Source organism: Oncorhynchus keta, chromosome 24, assembly GCF_023373465.1.
Source record: "Oncorhynchus keta strain PuntledgeMale-10-30-2019 chromosome 24, Oket_V2, whole genome shotgun sequence".
Taxonomy (NCBI): domain Eukaryota; kingdom Metazoa; phylum Chordata; class Actinopteri; order Salmoniformes; family Salmonidae; genus Oncorhynchus; species Oncorhynchus keta.
Window position 1 is genome coordinate 42,587,081 of NC_068444.1, and position 15,995 is coordinate 42,603,075.

Below are 15,995 nucleotides of genomic sequence, written 5' to 3' on the forward strand. Positions count from 1 at the left end.
TGCTATGCGGTGATGAACACGGTACCGAGGCGGAGTATTCACAGGCCGGTATGCGCGCTGCCAGAGTCTCCCCCCTGTCCGGAGCTGCCAGAGTCTCCCCCCTGTCCGGAGCTGCCAGAGTCTCCCCCCTGTCCGGAGCTGCCAGAGTCTCCCCTGTCCGGAGCTGCCAGAGTCTCCCCCTGTCCGGAGCTGCCAGAGTCTCCCCCTGTCCGGAGCTGCCAGAGTCTCCCCCTGTCCGGAGCTGCGAGAGTCTCCCCCTGTCCGGAGCTGCCAGAGTCTCCCCCTGTCCGGAGCTGCCAGAGTCTCCCCTGTCCGGAGCTGCCAGAGTCTCCCCCTGTCCGGATCTGCCAGAGTCTCCCCCTGTCCGGAGCTGCCAGAGTCTCCCCCTGTCCGAAGCTGCCAGAGTCTCCCCTGTCCGGAGCTGCCAGAGTCTCCCCCCTGTCCGGAGCTGCTCCCCCTGTCCGGAGCTGCCAGAGTCTCCCCCTGTCCGGAGCTGCCAGAGTCTCCCCTGTCCGGAGCTGCCAGAGTCTCCCCTGTCCGGAGCTGCCAGAGTCTCCCCTGTCCGGAGCTGCCAGAGTCTCCCCCTGTCCGGAGCTGCCAGAGTCTCCCCCTGTCCGGAGCTGCCAGAGTCTCCCCCCCTGTCCGGAGCTGCCAGAGTCTCCCCCCCTGTCCGGAGCTGCCAGAGTCTCCCCTGTCCGGAGCCCCCTGTCCGGAGCTGCCAGAGTCTCCCCTGTCCTGTCCGGAGCTGCCAGAGTCTCCCCTGTCCGGAGTCCAGAGTCTCCCCCTGTCCGGAGCTGCCAGAGTCTCCCCTGTCCGGAGCTGCCAGAGTCTCCCCCTGTCCGGAGCTGCCAGAGTCTCCGAAGCTGCCCTCCCCCCTGTCCGGAGCTGCCAGAGTCTCCCCTGTCCGGAGCTGCCAGAGTCTCCCCTGTCCGGAGCTGCCAGAGTCTCCCCCCCTGTCCGGAGCTGCCAGAGTCTCCCCCTGTCCGGAGCTGCCAGAGTCTGCCCCCTGTCCGGAGCTGCCAGAGTCTCCCCCTGTCCGGAGCTGCCAGAGTCTCCCCCTGTCCGGAGCTGCCAGAGTCTCCCCCTGTCCGGAGCTGCCAGAGTCCCCCTGTCCCTGCCTCTCCCCCTGTCCGGAGCTGCCAGAGTCTCCCCCTGTCCGGAGCTGCCAGAGTCTGCCCCCTGTCCGGAGCTGCCAGAGTCTCCCCCTGTCCGGAGCTGCCAGAGTCTCCCCCTGTCCGGAGCTGCCAGAGTCTCCCCCTGTCCGGAGCCCAGAGTCTCCCCCCTGTCCGGAGCTGCCAGAGTCTCCCCCTGTCCGGAGCTGCCAGAGTCTCCCCCTGTCCGGAGCTGCCAGAGTCTCCCCCTGTCCGGAGCTGCCAGAGTCTCCCCCTGTCCGGAGCTGCCAGAGTCTCCCCCTGTGTCCGGAGCTGCCAGAGTCTCCCCCTGTCCGGAGCTGCCAGAGTCTCCCCCTGTCCGGAGCTGCCAGAGTCTCCCCCCTGTCCGGAGCTGCCAGAGTCTCCCCCTGTCCGGAGCTGCCAGAGTCTCCCCCCTGTCCGGAGCTGCCAGAGTCTCCCCCCTGTCCGGAGCTGCCAGAGTCTCCCCCTGTCCGGAGCTGCCAGAGTCTGCCAGAGTCTCCCCCTGTCCGGAGCTGCCAGAGTCTCCCCCTGTCCGGAGCTGCCAGAGTCCCCCCTGTCCGGAGCTGCCAGAGTCTCCCCCTGTCCGGAGCTGCCAGAGTCTCTGTCCGGAGCTGCCAGAGTCTCCCCCTGTCCGGAGCTGCCAGAGACTCCCCCCCTGTCCGGAGCTGCCAGAGTCTCCCGCCTGTCCGGAGCTGCCAGAGTCGCCCTCCTGTCCGGAGCTGCCAGAGTCGCCCTCCTGTCCGGAGCTGCCAGAGTCGCCCTCCTGTCCGGAGCTGCCAGAGCCGCCCTCCTGTCCGGAGCTGCCAGAGCCGCCCTCCTGTCCGGAGCTGCCAGAGCCGCCCTCCTGTCCGGAGCTGCCAGAGCCGCCCTCCTGTCCGGTGCTGCCAGAGCCGCAGCCCAGAGGCGCCAGAGCCGCAGCCTCTCAGTCCAGAGGCGCCCCTCAGCTCAGTGGCGCCCTCTATGAGGGTCTTCAGTCCAGGGCCCGCTGCGGGGCCCAGACTGAGGTGGAGCGGGGTCCACGTCCCGCACCGCCGTAAGAAGGCCCACCCGGACCCTCCCCTTTAGAGTCAGGTTTTGCGGCCGGAGTCCGCACAGTTAAGGGGGGGATACTGTCACAGAGAGGCCATAGAGAGGCTTTTTATTCTCTATTTTGGTTAGGCCAGTGTGACTAGGGTGGGCATTCTATGTCCTTTTTTCTATGTTTTGTATTTATTTGTCTTGGCCTGGTATGGTTCTCAATCAGGGACAGCTGTCTATCGTTGTCTCTGATTGAGAACCATACTTAGGTACCCTTTTCCCCCACCTGTTTTGTGGGAAGTTAACTTTGTAGTTGTTCATGGCACATAGCCCAAAGCTTCACAGTTTTTTTTTTTGTTCTTAGTTTTGTCGGCGTCATTGTTAAATAAAGTTCAAATGTACGCTTACCATGCTGCACCTTGGTCCAGTCCTTCAGCCAGCCGTGACAGTCATGTTTACTCCCGCTCCCCCTCTCATTAGCTAGCCAACATTAGCTAGCCAACGTTGGCTAGTCTGCCTAGCCAATAACGTCATCTAACATCGTTAACTAAATTATACCAGAAAGGTCGTAATATTCCAGTACCTCTCATTATACTCACCACCACTGCTTGGCAGAAGGGGGCATGATTTGTTCACATAATTGTAATTCAAACACAACCTTCATTTACTCATTTAACTAGGCAAGTCAGTTAAGAACAAATTGTAATTTACAATGACGTCCTACCCCAGCCAAACGTACACCGCCCTACGGGACTCCCGATCACTGCCAGATGTGATTCAGCCTGGATTCGAACCAGGGTCTGTAGTTATGCCTCTAGCACTTAGATGCAGTGCCATAGACTGCTGCGCCCCTCATGAGCCCTCATTGTTGAGGTTTCAAGCTGCATTTTAGAATTTACGACCGAAATTATCCTATTTACACTATGTAGTCAATTTTGACACTATAATGAATGTGTCTGGCTCATATCAATGCCACATAGGCTGTTTTCAAAGGGATTAGTTGCTTTTTAGGGGCAGTGGCTCTTTAACATTTTACTGCAGTGGGCTAAATCAGGGTCCCAGAGAATGATTATTGATAGTCTTAAACCAATCTAATTTGAAACAACGGTATACACCTCACACACATGGTTCATGTCTTTCAAAAAATTAAACACCTGTACCATGTCAGAGTTCAAATGCATTCTATTTTGAGTTTGTATCCAAATATGACACTTCGTTCCACCCATGAGGTCACTAGAGGTTGATTTGATCTTTTGACTTTTTTCCCAACATGCTCTACTAGCAGGCAGATTTTTGGAGAATTGTTTTTAATTTAATGTCTGTGTTTTTGCATGTACATTGAGTAATTGATTGATTCATCATAAATTACTTTTTTTTTAACTAATCCAATCATTTAGTTAGATTTGTTGAACCCGTTATTGAAATGGTTGTTCCGGTTTAATTGGATTAGGTACACACAGTTTCAGACCCTGGTAGTTATTATGAATGTATGTTGTGGGTGAATAAAATGTTCAAATGGCTATCCTAACCCTGGCTGGATTCCAATAGAACTCAGACATGACTTTGCTAGGCAGAAAAATCTGAGTTGCAGGTAGAATTGCAAAATTCTGGTAAATTTCTTAGGTTTTCTGGAAATCTTTTAATCGTGAATTTTTCCTTTCTGGAAATTCCGCAACCCTACTTCAAAGCCTGATGTGGATGTGATCTGTAAACCATTTTATTAGAATAAAGCTAGGCCTCAGCAAAATGTCTCCAAGCTATGTATTCATGAAGAGTTGTATTATAATGATAACATTGCCTAGGAACTTACATGGTAAAAGCCACAGGAACGAAAATGAACAGATTCAACAAGCTGTCACTAACAAATACAGTCGTAGGTTGGTAACTCTACAATTAACTCGAAAAAGCAAGGCACACTGGGAAATTACATTGGAGGTGTGGCTTAGTGGGGGCATTACTCAACCTTTTTAACCCGATACAACTCAAATCTGGACCCTTTACAGGGTCACAGTGACTTTATCGGTTTGTGTAATAACTACAATATCCTTTTAAGTAACTATACTCTGTTAAGTGAAAGGGGTTTCCTCAAGAGTTTTGAGTATTGACAGCACATTGCGGTTTACAGTGCATGCTACTGTGTGACGTTTGACTCCCTTCTCCAGGCAGGTGACAAGCATTACCATCCCAGTTGTGCAAGGTGCAGCAGATGCAACCACATGTTCACAGAAGGAGAGGAAATGTACCTGCAAGGTGGGTTTCCAGGGCAAGTACATCTAGTGGAATTTCAAGTACTGTAAACATTTGTGTATGTTCACACAGGGGAGAATACTAACCTCCACTTCAGTGGAAGTTTCAATTAGTCATGCACTGAGTCAAGGTTATTTAGAATGTTGTTGTATGCACTTTGTAAAAGCATGAATGGAAAAAGAGGAAATCAGGGATGAAAATTCAAGGAAGTCAAGATTTACAGATGCATGCCTTCAGATGTAGCTATGCATCCAGACCTGGGTTCAACTAGTATTTTTTTTTTCTATAACTTTGAGCTCTTGATTGAACCTGCCTGGAGTGCCTGATTGGCAGAGTTTGCACATTGGTGTAATTGTGTCAGGCAAGCTCAATCAAGCACAGCACAATTATTTAATCGAAAGCAAATAGTATTTGAACCCAAGTCTGCTACACATTTAGGCTCTTCTGAGCTCTTCTTCTCTCTCCACAGGATCTACAGTATGGCATCCAGACTGTAAGAACAATAGCAGAGCTGAAGAGAAATACAGGGTAAAATTGATCAACTCCGTCAAACACACTACCAGCTTGAATTCTCTTGTTCACTTATCACGTCAAGACTGTTTGGAACAGCAGCTTGTTTCATGATAGTGAAGTTGATGTTTGACAAAAGTTCATAAGGCCTTCATGTTTCACAAATCATTTATAAGCAAATATTCTGGTAAATGTGATCGTAAAAGTCTTATGGTAATTACAATTTAGTTCTCTGTTCATTTGGATGACAACTGTAGTCAGGGCGAATCAAATGGAGAGTGTTATGGGTATGACAGAGAATGTCATGGGCGTGGCAGAGAGTTTTCTATGGTTATGACAGAGAACATTATGGGTGTTACAGAGAGTTTGCTATGGCCATGACATACGTATAGAACATCATGGCTGTGCTTCTTGCTCCTAGGCAACTTTGCAGTATTTTGTATTATTTTTTACATTATTTGCCCAGAATTATTTTGTGTTATTACAAACATCCGGGAAGAACTTTTGGATATCAGAGCTGCGGTAATACCCCAGCATTACCAGCATTACGACCAGGAATACGACTTTCCCGAATCGGATTTTTGTTTGTACCCGCAGGGCAATTGAACTGATTCCAGAGGCTGATCCAAAACACTGCCGGCGGAGAAGAGGTATTCAGAGTGGACTTTTAGTCCAACTCAGGAGGCGCGCACACTACCCATCGCTTCCGAGTATATTACTCACTAATGTTCAGTCTCTAGATAATAAAGTTGACGAGCTCAGGGCGATGATTTCCTTCCAGAGATACATCAGGGATTGTAACATACTCTGTTTCACGGAAACCTGGCTCACTCAGGATATACTGTCTGAGAGGATGGCCCCGACAGAGAGGGCTGCCTCGCTTCTAGCTCTTAGTAAACTCTGAAGTATTTAGTTTTTTTATGCATTATTTCTTACATTGGTAGGTCAGGATCTTATCTGTTATTACATAAATACATACATACATACACTCGGGAAGAACTATTGGATATCAGAGCAGCGTCAACTTACCAGCACTACAACCAGCACTACGATTTTCACGAAGCGGATCCTTTGTTTGCATCACCCAGGGCATTTGAACTGATTCCAGAGGCAGACCCAAAACAATGCTGCCGGAGAAGAGCAATTTGGAGCAGTCTTCTAGTCAGACTTAGCAGGTGCGCACACCACCCACTGCTACCAGGTATATTACTTGTTCATGTTCAGTCCCTAGATAACAAAGTTGTTGAGAGTAATCAGGGATACATACATACTCTGTTTTACGGAAATATGGCTCTCTCGGTATATACTGTCAGAGTCGGTCCTGCCGACAGGAATAAACATCTCTCCGGGAAAAAGAAGGGCGGGGGTGTATGTTTCATGATTAACAACTCATTGTGTAATTGTAATAATATACAGGAAGTCCTTTTGTTCACCTGACGTAGAATACCTCACAATCAAATTCAGACCGTATTACTTCCCAAGAGAATTCTCTTCGGTTATTGTCACAGCCGTGTATATCCCCCCTCAAGCCGATACCATGACGGCCGTCAAGAAACTTCACTGGACTTTATGCAAACTGGAAACAATATATCCTGAGGCCACATTTGTTGTAGCTGGGGATTTTAACAAAGCAAATTTGAGAAAAAGGCTACCTAAATGTTATCAGCATATCAACTTTAGCACTCGCGCTGGAAAAACACTGGACCATTGTTACTCCAACTTCTGGGATGCATACAAGACCTTCCCCCGCCCTCCTTTCGGGAAATCTTAGCATGACTCCATTTTGCTCCTCCCTTCCTATAGGAAGTACCCATGCTAAGGACTATTCAACACGGGTCTGACCAATCGGAAGCCATGCTTCAGGAATGTTTTGATCACGCGGACTGGGATATGTTCCGGGTAGCTTCGGAGAATAATACGACGTGAACACTGAGACGGTTATCGAGCTTATCAAGAAGTGTATAGGAGATGTTGTACCCACTGTGACTATTAAAACCTACCCTAACCAGAAACAGTGGATAGATAGCAGCATTCGCGCAAAACTGAAAGCAATGAACCACCAAATTTAACCATGGCAAGGTGATAGGGAATATGGCAGAAAACAAACAGAGTAGTCATTCCCTCCGCACGGCAATCAAACAGGCAAAACGGCAGTATCGAGACAAAGTGGAGTCACAAATCAATGGCTCAGACATGAGACGTATGTGGCAGGGTCTACAGACGATCACGGATTACAAAAGGAAAACCAGCCACGTCGCGGACACCGACATCTCGCTTCAAGACAAGCTAAACACATTCTTTGCCCACTTTGAGGATAACACAGTGCCACCAAGGACTGTGAGCTTTCCTTCTCTGCGGCCGATGTAAGACATTTAAAAGTGTTAACCCTCGCTAGGCTGCCGGCCCAGACGGCATCCCTACCCACATCCTCAGAGCATGCGTGTGTGTTTACGGACATATTCAATCTCTCCCTATCCCAGTCTGCTGTCCCCACATGCTTCAAGATGGCCACCATTGTTCCTGTACCCAAGATTGCAAAGGTAGCTGAACTAAATGACTATCGCCCCATAGCACTCACTCTGTCATCCTGTAGTGCTTTGAGAGACTAGTCAAGGATCATATCACCTCCACCTTACCTGTCACCCTAGACCCACTTCAATTTGCTTACCGCCTCTATTGGTTCACAGATGACGCAATCGCCATCACACTGCCCTAGGTCTCAACCCCGCCCTGTGCAATTGGGTCCTGGACTTCCTGATGGGCCGCCAGGAAACAACATCTCCACTTCGCTGATCCTCAACACTGGGGCCCCACAAGGGTGGGTGCTCAGCCCCCTCCTGTACTCCCTGTTCACACATGACTGCGCCACGCATGCACACCTCCAACTCAATCATCAAGTTTGCAGATGATACAACAGTAGTAGGTCTGATTAACAACAATCACGAAACAGACTACAGGGAGGAGGTGAGGGACCTGAGAATGTGGTGCCAGGAAAACAATCTCTCACTCAACATAAACAAAACAAAGGAGCTGATCGTGGACTTCAGGAAACAGCAGAGGGAGCACCCCCCATTCACATCGACGGGACCCCGGTGGAAAGGTGGAAAGCTTGAAGTTCCTCTGCGTACATATCGCTGGCAAACTGAAATGGTTCACCCACACAGACAGAATAGTGAAGACGGCACAACCTCAGGAGGCTGAAGAATTTTGTCATGGCACCTAAAACCTTCACAAACTTTTACAGATGCACAATTAAGAGCATCCTGTCGGGCTGTATCACCACCTGGAAGGGCAACCGCACCGCCCCGCAACCACAAGGCTCTCCAGAGGGTGGTGCAGTCTGCCCAACGCATCACCGGGTGCAAAATACCTTCCCTCCAGGACACAGGAAGGGCAAAAAGATCATCAAGTACAACAACCACCCGAGCCACTGCCTGTTCACCCTGCTATCAACAAGAAGGTGAGGTCAGTACTGGTGCATCAAATCTGGGACCCCTTGAGACTGAAAAACAGCTTATTTTTCAAGGGCATCAGACTGTTAAATAGCCATCACTAGCACATTAGAGGCTGCTGCCCCATACAACAGGGGAGGGTTTGGCCAGGGGTGCTTTACTTGGCTCATCGCAATCTAGCGACTCCTTGTGGCAGGCCGGGCGCTTGAAGGCTAACTTCGGTTTTCAGTTGAATGGTGTTTCCTCTGACACATTGGTGCGTTTGGCTTCAGGGTGGTTTGGTTGGTCAATTGTGTGTTACGGATAGTGCTGAGCGATTAACGGTTATTTTTCAGTTTTTATGCATGGGATTAGTAGTTTCCAACAGGCCAATGTTTTATATAGTTTAGCACAGATAATTAACCCCATTGATCATTGCGCAGCTCCTTGTACGGTCTTTTACACCTGCTATATATTTTACCTTTATTTAACCAGGCAAGTCAGTTAAGAACAAATTCTTATTTTCAATGACAGCCTAGCAACAGTGGGTTAACTGCCTGTTCAGGGGCAGAACGACAGATTTGTACCTTGTCAGCTCGGGGGTTTGAACTCGCAACCTTCCGGTTACTAGTCCAACACTCTAATCACTAGGCTACCCTGCCAAGACAGAATAATAGTTATTTATTTAACCTTTATTTTGACAGGTCATCCTGAGAGTAGGGCCTATTTCACAGATGAGCCCTGTTTAAATACATCAAACATACAATATACAAAATTACATAAATTACACAAAACATATTAAGAAAAACAGACATTTATCAATGTAAGTTTCCAATCATTACTCTGAACTGACTAAGGGGGACCAGAACATTTAATTTCAGAGAGCTCTGTAAGTTGTTCAACATAAAGGGCACAAAAAAAAGAAGCTTTACTGTGGAGACCTAAGGGGCCTCCAGTTTTATCCAAGGCTGAGACCGGAATTGGTAATTTGTTAGTCTAAATTAAATTATTGATTATAGGTACATAGGTTTCTGCATGAGTTTTTTGTAGATAAACACAAGAAAATGCTGCTCTCTCTTTGCATACAAGGAGGCCCAACAAACCTTTTGATACAAAACACAATGATGAGTTCTATGACCGTCAACAGTAATTAATCTAAGAGCACAATGGAAAACCGCATCTAGTGGTTTAAAATGAGAGATAGGTTGCTTCGTTAGGTATTTGTGTTCCGCAGTCCTAAAAGTATCCCTTATTTACTTGGAACAACTACTAAAATAGTGATTTTGTCAGACAGTATAGGCAGCAGCTCTATAGAATTGAGATGATGACTTGGAATAAAATAATAAAGTTAAATTAAACAAATATAATATACACAACTAAAATATTTTATTAAAGTAAAGTAATTTTATTAAATGATGGTTAATAAGTGATAAGCAGAGTCACTACCATCATGGAACTGTTATGAATTGTTTTATTCTGTGTTGTTACAGCATTCAACCCACATAATGCATAGTGCATTATTATTATTATAGAAACCAAAATCAAAAATCATAATAATTTTTTCATGATCAAACCAAAACCTAAAAAGTAGACACTCAACACTGGACAATCAGCACTAGTTACAGATTGTCCTCTCTTTTAGGGTTCTCATCCTAAAACGCCGCAGCGGCCCAGATTAAGGCCATCCCCTCTCCCTTTTTTTTATACCAAACACAGCTGCAAGACTCTAAGCAGGCCAGATGTTTGCAGCTTTTTAGCTCCTACAGTAAATGTGCAGTAGTCTGCTATGCACTGCTTTACACAAAAAGCTAATTTGCAGTGTTAATTTGTATTTACTTGAGTACCCAAGGTAAAAGCCTACACCGACAGGTTCATTCACAACACAGAAATAGAAACCTGGAGGACTGACTCACTGTTTTTGCCCTTAGGGGTGAGAACAGTTCCTGCAAAAGTGTAGTGGTTGAGTTTCTTCTGTATATGGCTGTGTGTTGGACATCTTAATGCTATCTTCTTAAAAGTGATGATCTTGCATTGACACTGCCTTTTCAGACGGAAATTACTGCAACAGATTGTAACGGTATTGTTTGTGTCAGGACTTCCACCAAAGTTGCTGCCTCTCCTTGTTCAGGCTGCTGTTGACATCACCGGATTTCTGGCCTACACCGATCTACATTTCTTTTTCCATTTGTTTTGTCTTGATTGTACACACCTTGTTCCTATTACGTTTTAATTATTTCCCTATTTAACCCCCTGGAGCCATCATGGTTTTGTATGTGTTTACTGTTGTCAGTTGTCTCGTTTATGTGATTCTGGATTTTTGTTCTCCTTGTTGGAAGATTATTTCTGAGTAAAGTTACTATTATTACTCATCTCTGTGTCCTCCGCCTTATCCACATCACCTAGACCCTGACAGTTTGCTGTTGTTCTTAAAATTCTAATTCAATATTGCACCAAATTTGCACGCACTGCATGTTGCATGACATTATCATGGAAAATATTAATGTTGTTTCCAACTACCAATCAGCAACTGTGCCGTAAATCCGGCTGCATATTGAACGTTGAGATTTCCAAAAGTCTAGTCTGACAAGCAATTACAAGGAGTGGCAAGGAGTGGAATGTTAGCTAATGAGAGTGGTAATCAGGCTAGACTTACTGATCAAGCTATTCAAAGTCAAAACAAAGGGACATTTCTGAAAGGTCTGGTTGCACCTGAAAAATGACCTAATTTGAAAGGCATTTACAAACTGTTAACAGATACTTTTAAGAAGATATCTTTAAGGTGTCCTTCTTAAAGGGAAAGAGGGCATTTGGGGAAAGGGAAAGGCTGAAGTTTGTTTGTGTGTTGGGCACACATGTTTGAATGCGCTCCAATTCCTGCCACACTCATTTAAACTAAACTAAAATTAAGCGCAACATGTAAAGTGTTGGTCCCATGTTTCATGAGCTGAAATAAAAGATCCCAGAAATGTTCCATACGCACAAAAGCTTACTTCTCTCAAATTTGGTGCATAAATTGGTTTAAATCCCTGCTAGTAAGCATTTCTCCTTTGCCAAGATAATCCACCCACCTAACAGGTGTGGCATATCAAGAAGCATGATCATTACACAGGTTCACCTTCTGCTAGGGACAATAAAAGGCCTCTAAAATGTGTGGTTTTAGAGGATGTGGCAGTACGTCCAACCCACGTCACAACCATATGTTGTGACGTGTAACCACATGTAACCAGCCAGCCCAGGACCTTCTGACTGTAATAAAAATAAAGCCCTTTTGTGGAATAAAACGAATTCTGATTGGCTGGAAAAAAAAGAAGAAGAGGATTTCACATGACTGGGCAGGGGCAAAACCATGGGTTGGGTGGGCCCACCCGGGTGGGCCCACCCACTGGAGAGCCAGGCACACCCATGGTTGCGCCCCTGCCCAGTCATGTGAGATCCATAGATTGGGGCTGAATATTTTTTTCAATTGACTGATTTCCTGTATGAACTGTAACTATTTTTGTTCAGTGTCATCGGAAAGTATTCAGACCTTTTTCCACATTTTGTTAGGTTGCAGCTTTATTCAAAGATGTATTCAATTGTTTTTTGCCCCTCATCAATCTACACATAATACATCATAATGACAAAGCAAACAATTGTTTATAGAACTGAAATATCACATATACACAAGTATTCAGACCCTTTACTCAGTACTTTTTTATTCAGTACTCAAGGACATTCAGAGACTTCTCCTAGAGCCACTTGTCTTGGCTGTGTACTTAGGGTCATTGTCCTGTTGGAAGGTGAACCTTCACCCCAGTCTGAGGTCCTGAGCACTCGAGGTCCTTTGCCTCGATCCTGACTAGTCTCCCATACCCTGCCACAGAAAAACGTACCCAATGCATGATGCTGCCACCACCATGCTTCACAGTAGGGATGGTGCCAGGCTTCCTCCAGACGTGATGCTTGGCATTCAGGCCAAAGATTTCAATCTTGGTTTCATCAGACCAGAGAATCTTGTTTCTCATGGTCTGAGAGTCCTTTAGGTACCTTTTGGCAAACTCCATGCGGGCTGTCGTGTTCTTTTTCTTGAGGGGTGGCTTCTGTCTGGCCACTCTGCAATAAAGGCCTGATTGGTGGGGTGCAGAGTAGGTTGTCTTTCTGGAAGGTTCACCCATCTCCACAGAGGAACTCTAGAGCTCTATCAGAGTGACCATTGGGTTCTTGGTCACCTCCCTGAACAAGGCCATTCTCCCCCGATTGCTCAGTTTGGCCGGGCGGCCAGCTCTAGGAAGAGTCTTGGTGGTTCCAAACTTCTTCCATTTAAGAATGTTAGAGTCCACTTTGTTCTTGGGGACGTTAAATGCTGCAGGCACTTTTTGGTACCTTTCCCCAGATCTGTGCCATGACCCAATCCTGTCTCAGAGCCCTACGGACAATTCCTTCGACCTCACGGCATGGTTTTTACTCTGACATGCACTTTCAACCTCATATAGACCTGTGTGTGCCTTTCCAAATCATGTTAAAACAATTGAATTTACCACAGGTGGACTCTAATCAAGTTGAAGAAACATCTTGTCATGTCCGTCATAAGGAGTAGACCAAGATGCAGCGTGGATATGTTTCCATCCTTTATTTTGGAATAGAAAACTTCAAAGAACAAAACAACAAAGCGAACAAACGAAACATGAAGCTATAATAATGCTCACAGGCAACTATACATAAAGTAGACAAGATCCCCCCCAAAGGTGCGAACTCCGACAGCCTCCGGAGGCTGTCACGAACCTGCTCAAAGCCCGTAACAAAAGGGAGACAACGTGGAGATAAGGAGTAACAAAATGTATATTTATTAATTAATGTAACTAAGTGTAATATACAATGGTGTGTGCAATCAGTAATCAGTAGTGTAAGTGAGTGTTTTGCATGCATGAATGTGATAATGCAGGGCGTTGAAAGGTGCCAAAGCAAACAACCAAAAGGCCACCAAGATACACAACAAAATCTGTAAAGGTGTCTGCATGGAGACAGTCTCCTCCATGAATGGGGAAGTGGTGTATTTATCCTGGGACACACCGGGCCCAGGTGTTTCCCATGTAGCTGACGACCCTCCCAACTCCGCCCACCGGCATCCTAATAAGGAAACAAGAACAAAGAGAGAATACGGCAGACAGAGTGGGAGGGGTCACAAGGCTCTGGAACGCAGACTGTCACTGGAGGCTCTGAAACGCAGACGCTCGCTGAAGGCTCTGGACTGCATACGGTCGCTGGAGGCTCTGGACCGTCTCAGTAGGTTCCGGACCGTGGACCGTCTCAGGAGGTTCTGGACCGCGTTCCGTCTCAGGAGGTTCCAGACCGTCGTAGGAGGTTCCAGACCGTCGTAGGAGGTTCTAGACTGTGGACCGTCGTTGGAGGTTCCGGACTGTGGATCATCGTTGGAGGTTCCGGACTGTGGACCGTCGCCGGAAGCTCTGGACTGGTAACTGTCGTCGGAAGCTCTGGACTGGGAACTGTCGCCGGAATCTCTGGACTGTAGAGGCGGACTGGAGGCCTGATGCGTGGGACCGGTACAGGTGGCAACAGGCTGATGACACGCACCTCAGGGCGCGTCCGGGGAGGGGGCAAAGGACATACTGGACTGTGGAGGCGCACTGGAGGTCTAGAGCGTAGAGCTGGCACAACCCATCCTGGATGGATGCTCACTTTAGCCCGGCAAGTGCGGGGCGCTGGCACAGGACGCACTGGGCTGTGAAGGTGCACTGGCGACACAGTGCTTAGAGCCGACGAAGGATATCCTGGACCGAGGAGGCGTAGTGGAGACCAGGAGCGCTGAGCAGGCACAACCCGTCCTCACTGGATGCTCACTTTCACACGGCAAGTGCGAGGAGCTGGCACAAAGGCCCCCTGGCTGTGAATGCGCACATTGCGTATCTCCGCAAAACATGGTCCCACGCTCCTCATGGCGACTTTCTTGCTCCAGACACCAAACCATCCACTCTACCTCATCACTCCCCTCAACTATCTCACAATACTCCTCGCTCAGTCTATCCCAATATTCCTCTTCGCTCTCAGACTCGCCCCTTGGCCTCGCCGACCACTTTGTGTGCCCCCCAAAAAATGTTTTTTGAGGCTGCCTCTCGGGCTTGCGTCATGGCTGCAAACCCCAGTGCCGTCGTTGTCCTTCCTTCACCGCTTGCGTCTGCTTCCATGGAAGGCTTTCATCTCCTGCCATTATCTCCTCCCAAGTCCAAGATGTCTTTACCTCCTGGATATACTCCCAGGCCCAGGATACCTGCTCCTCCTGGCCACGCTGCTTGGTCCGTTTGTGGTGGGATCTTCTATCACGATCGTTACAAGAAGTGGACCAAGACGCAGGGTGGTATGTTTCCATCCTTTATTTTGGAATAGAAAACTTCAAAGAACAAAACAACAAAGAGAACAAACGAAACGTGAAGGTTTAATAATGCTCACAGGCAACTATACATAGACAAGATCCCACAAAGCATAATGGAGAAATGGCTACCTAAATATGATCCCCAATCAGAGACAACGATAAACAGCTGCCTCTGATTGGGAACCATACCATACCATACCCGACCTAACCAACATAGAGAATAAAGGGCTCTCTATGGTCAGGGCGTGACACATCTGAAGGATGATCAATGGAAACAAGATGCACCTGAGCTCAATTTCATAGCGAAGGGTCTGAATACTTATGGAAATAAGGTGTATATATATCAGAATAAATTATATACATTTGCAAAAACTTCTACAAACCTGTTTTCGCTTTTTCATTATGGGGTATTGTGTGTAGATTGCTGAGGAAATGTTTTTATTTAAACCATTTTAGAATAAAGCTGTAACGTAACAAAATGTGGATAAAGTCAAGGGGTCTGAATACTTCCTGAAGGCACTGGACATCGTCACCATCGACGCTCCTTCTGTGTGCAAATGTGGCAACTATGTCATTGTTAGTTGTTAGTGGCTGACACAGTCTCTCTTTCGCCCGCAGCCTACCAGGTCCTCATCTGAGAGTATCTGCTCAAGACCTGGCTCCAGCATCTCAGGGTCCCCTGGTCACACATTCTATGTGAGTACCTACAGCAACTCTGCACACTACTAACTGGAGATGCAACTGAAGGTTACACAACTGACTGGGGACTCCAATGAAAAAACAGTGTTATTCTTCTACTTTATTATTGATTGATATCACTCCAAGGTGTTCCCTACTTATTGTGCTGTATCATCTATGTGTTTGTTATGTTGGGAGTATTGTCATGTACACTGTCCTGAGTTATTTATGGTTGTCTTGTCATTGTCCTGTATGTATTTTGTATAATAAAAAAATGTATTAAAAGCATCACAATTCTGGCTAAATAGTATTATATCGTTATTAGGTAGTGTAGGGCTTTTGAAGTCTTGGTAGCTCTTTAGTTGAACCCTCAGTCATAAAACAGGCTTAACACTCACTGATCACCATATTTTCCACAAACGGAGATGTACGATATTCGTACCAATACAAGATTACTATTGAGGTACCTGGCTAGCTCAGTCGGTAGAGCATGAGACTCTTAATCTCAGGGTTGTGTGTTCGAGCCCCACGTTGGGTGATTATTTTCTCTCCCGAAGTACCAACTCAATTCGCGAGCAGCCAACCGCTTGGATTTTTGAGCAGGCTGCATTG

The 15,995-nt window shown here is 47.2% G+C and overlaps 1 protein-coding gene across 2 annotated transcripts in view; it reads left to right on the forward strand.

Moving 5' to 3' along the window:
* Positions 1-15,668, forward strand: part of ablim1b (actin binding LIM protein 1b) — an 84,198-nt gene extending 68,530 nt beyond the window's left edge. The window contains exons 7-9 of one of the 2 annotated variants that reach the window (XM_035734823.2): positions 4,313-4,400; positions 4,867-4,925; positions 15,324-15,668. In XM_035734823.2, coding sequence (XP_035590716.1) covers positions 4,313-4,400; positions 4,867-4,925; positions 15,324-15,434 — 258 coding nt within the window. In that variant the 3' untranslated portion in view covers positions 15,435-15,668. Of the gene's footprint in view, positions 1-4,312; positions 4,401-4,866; positions 4,926-5,504; positions 5,554-15,323 lie in introns of those variants that run through there. The other variant, XM_052478355.1, reaches the window with a different exon arrangement.
* Positions 15,669-15,995: the final 327 nt, after the last annotated feature.